Source organism: Pocillopora damicornis, chromosome 14, assembly GCF_964200805.1.
Source record: "Pocillopora damicornis chromosome 14, jaPocDami1.2, whole genome shotgun sequence".
In the NCBI taxonomy this organism is placed as follows: Eukaryota; Metazoa; Cnidaria; class Anthozoa; order Scleractinia; family Pocilloporidae; genus Pocillopora; species Pocillopora damicornis.
Genome location: NC_142683.1, coordinates 16,373,562 through 16,380,378, shown reverse-complemented (window position 1 = coordinate 16,380,378; position 6,817 = coordinate 16,373,562). Strand labels below are relative to the sequence as shown.

At 37.5% G+C, this 6,817-nt stretch overlaps 1 protein-coding gene across 5 annotated transcripts in view; it reads left to right on the top strand.

The window, feature by feature from the left end:
* LOC149034735 (uncharacterized) overlaps positions 1–6,817 on the top strand; it is a 43,126-nt gene that overhangs the window by 13,524 nt on the left and 22,785 nt on the right. The window contains exons 1-3 of one of the 5 annotated variants that reach the window (XM_089194339.1): positions 3,818–4,285; positions 4,528–4,620; positions 6,150–6,301. The exons of 1 other annotated variant lie outside the window; for it this stretch is intronic. In XM_089194339.1, the coding sequence (XP_089050465.1) occupies positions 6,205–6,301 (97 nt within the window). In that variant the 5' untranslated portion in view covers positions 3,818–4,285; positions 4,528–4,620; positions 6,150–6,204. Of the gene's footprint in view, positions 1–3,817; positions 4,302–4,345; positions 4,621–6,149; positions 6,302–6,817 lie in introns of those variants that run through there. 3 more of the 5 variants (XM_089194337.1, XM_089194338.1, XM_089194336.1) reach the window with 3 other exon arrangements.

Below are 6,817 nucleotides of genomic sequence, written 5' to 3'. Positions count from 1 at the left end.
ACTAAATTTGAAGAATTTATTACCTTGTTTTAATTGTCCGTGCTAAAACAGTGCGACACATGAAAGAAGCGGTGTGTATTTTGAACCACAAAGCCATAATTTCGTCATACTATACCACAGAATCTCTCCACTTCCGGTTCTCCGTGTCGTGTACTTCAACCTTGCACAGAATCTTAGGCCTTGGGTTTTTAGGCCGAGTAACGCTGTCGGCAAGTTTACAGTTGGGGTCGTTGTCTCGAGATTTTTCACTCGATAAATTTTCTGTTTGATTTCATTCAGACCTTTTTAATCTTACTGAGTTCCTCCAAAACATTCCCACAACGGATTGAGGTGTCGAGGTTGTAAAAGCCAACTTCGTTTCCGTTTACTAGACAGGGGTAAGACTTCAGCGGGTTGTGTATGATTTTTATATATCAGATAAATGCCTTTATTTTGAGACTCTCTGCTATAAATTTACTCTTTCAACTGTTTTTTATTGTTTTCGGATTTTCCTTGATTTTTGGTGGTGTGTGAAACTCTGCTACAACTACCGAGGATTGCTAACTTTAATTTGAATACTTCGCTACAGTGAACTGCCGTCCCGCGTTAGTTCAAAACTTACCTTAATATGCTGACGAATTCACAAAGGAAAAGAAAGAGCATTTAACTAAAAAAAGAAATAGAAATAATGGCATTTATCAGTGGACATTCTACGATGTGGCTCTTCTTGTTCACTTACACAAATTGTCAATGAACAGTGCTAGTAAAGATAGAATTTAAAAATCTCAACTGGCCGGAGGCAAACCAATTAGCTATAGAAAAAGTGCGGCCGAGGAGTTGAACGCGAGCCGGCGTCCACAAAGCCAGGATCGGACCGGATCAGACCACGGACCGGATTGCGGATCGGATCACGGATCGGATCACGGATCGAATAAGTAAATTTTGAAAAATAAAAAAATCAAATCGTTTATAAAATAACAATACTTCAAAACTAAGAGTAAAAAAACTGAAATAGATTACTTGAAATCGATAGGCCCCGCTGGAAGTTTTTTTTTGCCCCCAAACCACATGCGGTCACTTTCAATTCAAGGACTACATAAATCGCTTTCGTGCACTTCAGTACTCATTTCTATAACAATCTTGCTCCTCACGTCGCCTCTTTCGCCCCATGTAAGGTAATCCAGGATAATATTAGATTCTGGACTCCACGCTGTGGATTCCGGATTCCAGGTGCTGGATTCCGGATTCTACTTGTGCACATTCCGGATTCCAAAACACAAAAGATTCCAGATTTTAGTTGGTGGTTTGCTCCTAATCTTTACATTTCGTTTTCTAGGAATGACTTCAATGGCGGATTTCGTAATTGAAGGACATGTTCTGTGAATGCATGTTTGTTTATTCATATTTCCATAACAACATTTGATAATTACAAGAAATATATTACAGCAAATCAAGGGATAAATTTTTCTTCTAGGAATACCTGTTGAGACTGTCTGACTCTTAACTCCAATGTCCATTCATTCCACATTTTTTCAGCAACTCTGAAAAGGCCTACTATATTTCTTTCATTCAGGTTCCTCGAGGTTCTTCAAGTAATTTAGCGGTATCAAAAGAACTAATAGTTCAAATCATTGCTCATCATTTTTAATTTGTAAATAACTGTTGGACTGAAAAAGATGTTTTAGCACAGCATAACATTGTTCCGACTGGGAAAAGGTGGCCAATTTTTGTAATCCAAAATTGACTTCATGGATAACTGTCAACAAAACAGCTCGAAAATACTTCCCTATTATCTCAAATTACTTTTTTAACTTTCCTTTTCAACAAAAACCATAGTATTTACGAAAAATACTGAAATATAATTTATAATCTCGCAAGTGAATCGCAGACTGTGACTAAGAAAAACTTGTTTTCATATATGTAATTGGCAATGATGTTTGACACTATGAGATTGCACATAAAACGGTGTTCAACCAACTAAACTATACTTAACCCTTAGCAAAATCGCAAAAGATCTGCATTTACACGGTAATTTTCCAAGAATAAAAGATTCTCTTTTCTGTACTTCCTTTTTTCTTTATAAGGTTAGTCAAGTCAAGTCAAGTCACTTTCGTCGGCTATGAATTCTACAGAACAATGATTCTAAAGGTTTAAGGTGGCCTACCAATATTTTCCTGTTTGACCCTTAAATCTGGTACTTCCTTTTTTCTTTATAAGGTTAGTCAAGTCAAGTCACATTACGTTGGCTATGAATTCTACAGAACAATGATTCTAAAGGTTTAAGGTGTCCTACCAATATTTTCCTGTTTGATCCTTAAATCTGGTAATGTCTTATTTATTTTATTTGCACCGAGATATGCCTTATGAAATCTTATATTTTGTTATTCCGAATGCCAAATATCAAAGAAAGCGGTTTATATTCAAATGCTGAAATTTTGACCCAAAAATAGGTAACATTGGAACTGTTTCCAATTTTTGGACTCTACGTGACAAAATTTTATGAGGTTCTTTCGAGCTCTCGTTATCTGGCAAAACAAAATCGCGGGGTCACGTTTCTCAAGCTCATGCAGATTAGCCCCATACGGCAAGATGTAATTTGTGTGGACCGTGACTCTGATTTAGAGGTAAGGAATGTGCTGTGTGAACGAAGAAAATGATTACCAGGATCTTCACAAGAAAGCCAAAAAAATTGCCGCAAGCTAAAATCAAACTTTACCAAGAAGGTTTTTGAATCGGGGTAGAAGACTGATTGGTAGTCACTGAGTAGGGAACTTTGGCCATATCAGTTTTGGAGTCGATTCGGTAATAGGTCATGAATGAATTTTTCAGTCTCGCAAGCTGTAACAGTCGAAATTCTCCAGCGAACAAAGCGCGGTCTGCATGGCCTGTAGTCTGCATTTTAGCATGATCGTGGTTGCATGGATGCGCGTGAAAGCCGTTTATACGATTTGAAATGATTTTCAGCGAATGAATTCTGGATCCATTCTTTAGCGGGATTCTGGATTCCAAAAGCTGGATTCTGGATTCCAATGCTCAGTATTCCGGATTCCACAAGCAAAAATTTCCTGGATTCCGGAATCCGGATTACCTTACATGGGGCGACCTCTTCTATCGCGTGTGCTGAGTGACATCGAATAAAGGAAAAGCAGTGCGTGTCATGGTGTTAAAAAATGGTAAGAATAACTCACTGATGAAATGATACGTACCTCTCGCTTACCTCCTTCTATGGCGGCATTACACAACAATCCTCGACATAGCCGTGAAAGTGACTACATGGGGCCTGCGCTCCATTATGTCACGCAGACTTTGCTCTGGCGTTATTTTCGTTTTTTATTCTTGTTTTCTGTATTATTATTTTATAAAAGATTTGATGTTTTATCTTCAAGACTCTTCTTTTTTCGATTCTTGATCCAATCCGTGATCCAATCACATATCCAAACCGTGAAGCGATCGGTGATCCTGTCCGTAACCAGATCCGTGATCCGATCCGTGATCCGGTCCGGTCCTGATTTTATCGACGCTAAGCTTAAGCAATCGAGAACATATCAGGTAAGGTGCCGGGTTGAGGACTTTAACCCGGAACCCAGTGCCTTAATTACGATCCTAATTGGTTTTTAGCGCTGACTAGCTGGCTAATCAGCCGTAATTTTGGCGAGCGAGTGCTCATTATTTTCTCAACGAAAATCATGGCCACCATCTTTGATTTGAATGGCAGCGGAAGGCTGGCGAGAGAGGAATTTGTACCAAGGGGGCGGTCGACGGTCGAAAATAAGGAGAGGGGTAAGGGTGGGGGAGTGAAGATACTAAGAATTCAAACATAGCCGGTCTTAAAAACGATCGCAAGCTTATAACCTTAGCTCGTAGTCAAGCCGGCGACACACCTGGCGATTTTACTTGCCAATCGTGACAAATTTAATCGCCAAATTTGATCCGGCATGTCAGATATCGGCGATTTTATACGCCGATCGCGGCGGTCGGTGAAAATCGCGATCGGACGCACCTGGGGATTTTCGCCGATCGCTGCGATTGGCGTAGAAAATCGCCAGTTGTGTCGCCAACTTTATACGTCACCTGCACGGCAGGCAAGGTGCTGATCGAAGCAAAAAATTTCCAATAATTTACAACAACGCCGTCGTCAGATTCACTGCCTAAATCGTGGTATCGAGATTTTCATTCAAAACGAATCTCTTGTGTTTTAAAAGGACCTTATCAATTCCCGTGAGTTTCTTTGAAAGCTTTCCATATCGGACTGAGGTGGTAAGGTCGTAAAAAGGCTGCTGACATCGCTTCCGTTTTCACAACAGAGGTGCGAAGTTTCACAGGTTTGTGTGAGGTTTTTGTAGACTGAGTAAATATTCTTTTCGTGAGCTTCTCAGTAGTTGTTTTCTCCTCCAAGTTTTTTCAACTTACGCTAATTCTCTTTGATTTCTGGCCATGAAGGTGCTGAATCACAACTGCCGAGGATATCTAACTTTTACCTGAATCTGGCGTTGGGTGAACTGGCGCCTCGAGTTACTTCCAAGCTAAGCTTTTATCTTACTCTCACAGTTGACGAATTCTTCCAAAAGGCACAGGAATACTAAACTAGTATCGATCAAGGAAAAAACGAGTGATTCCGAAGTGTTTTATCGAAATTTCAAGGTATTGCTGTAATTTTGTTTTTAGTGCTGAGCAAAGCACTTTCACTCTATTTTCGAAATTGGAAGTGCTTCGATCAGCGCCAATCACCAAATTAAATATGTATGATTTTTTGTGATTATTGTTGTGGACCTCATTTAAGATAAAGGTGTGATCACAATTTTACCATAATAATAATAATAATAATAATAATAATAATAATAATAATAATAATAATAATGATAATGATAATAATAATTTGTTAAAAAAAAAAAGCTACAGGTAATAAAACCGTTATTAAACCGTTGTTATTATCATTATTATTATTGAATTTATTTGTACATGAAGACAGCTACAAGGATTATTTGATATTTAAAAAACAAGCCATTTTTATTATTAGGAGAATTAAAGTTAGCATCAAAGACAATAAATTTTGTGCACAAAACAATGTAAATATGAAAATTATGATTGCAAAAACAATTTGTTAAAATTATATATACTAATAAACCACAAATGTCTTCACCTGTACCAAATTGAAATTCCTTACATCATCACATACATCAGCATACATGTACATATTTCACTGTTTTTCCAGCAATAAGTGTAACAGTTGAACTAACACTCACTTATACGGATATGGGTGTCAGCTCAACTGAAGGAAATTGAATTAAAGAAATATATCTTTTATAAGTTTTGACCAGAAATCCCTATTTAAAAATCAGATAAGAGAATTTTTCTTTGGTGTTGTAAAATTTGTTTCTTATGAGAAAGGATTCAGCATAAACTCTCTCCTCTTGCGGAGACATGGTGGTCTTATGATTAGTGAGGTGGACTCATGGTCAAGAGGTCTGCATTTGTAGCCTGGCCTGGCCTATGCTGGACTCAGGGTCAAGAGGTCTGGGTTCCAGTCAATGTGTTACTCTTACTTTACTCTTGTTACTTTACTCTTACAGTGTCTGTCTCCACCCAGGAGTATAAATGGGTAGCAAAAATTAGTTAGGGAAATCTGATAAAATGCTAGGGGGGGTGAAGGGGGGGGGGGAATAATGGTGGAATGGACCTGCATCCTGTCCATGGTTGGGTAGTAATACTCCCAGTTGCTTTATGTGAGGAAACCAGGATTAATTAAAGTTCAGGCCCTGGACAGGCTGCTTTTCAAATCCAGATGTGACCAAACTACCTACCACCTCTTAGTTTAAATGATTTAAATTGCTGCTGTTACAAATTATACGAACTTGAAACACACAGATATTGATTTTTGCCCAATTTATTTCAGTCAATTGCATAGGAATGTCTTTAGTAAATCTTGAAATTTATTGTAATGAGAAGTGAATTACTGTTCATTTAAATATTAATGCTTGTTTTCTATAGTATATATATCTTTTTTTCTTTTACTGCTTTAAACTGCTTTAAATATGCTATTCATATTAATTGCTTGTGATTTTGTGTTTATGTTAATCCCTCCCATTCTCAGAGGGGAAAAAATATTTAGTTTACAATTGAGTGATATGTTGAGCTAAATTTGTTACCACTTGCAACCATCTTTTTTTCAGGCCAGATTGACTTAAAACAGTTATTTTTTGAAAGAAGTATCCCCTTACAGTTGCTATGGCTAAAGAAGGAAGTCCAATTAAGGTTCCATCTGAAAATGAAGACTTACCTGACAAAGAAAATGCTCCAGATTTTGACGAGGACACTTTACGAGGTGAGCTAGGTTCAACTTTGGCTTCACTCACTGTTAAAACGTTTTCTATTCCACCAGTTTCAAGAATATAGGCAGATGTGGAGAACAATATTAATACACTCCCTTGCAAACTGAATTCCCAGTTTTCTGGGAATTCCTAGGAATTCCTAGGAATTCTCAAAAATTCCCAATTATGCAAATTAACTCTGATTTAAAAAGCTTGGAATTGCTGGGAATTTCTGGGAAAGGAAGACTCCAGTTTTGTGAGGACTTGGCATTCCTACCTAAAATTTAAGAAGGGTGGAATTCTTAGGAATTTGAGGCAATTTAAATACCCTGAGGTCCACATAAATCCTAAGAAATTCTCAATACCTTGAATGTGAAGGTTTTAAGAAAAGGAGTAATTTCAGAGGCTTAAAACTTTGGCTCAATAAAAGGTATGCTATACAAAACTTACCAAGAGATATACATACATTTATATGTTTATAACTTAAAGATCATGAAATTTATTATTCAAACTAAGTTTTAGTAAATCTC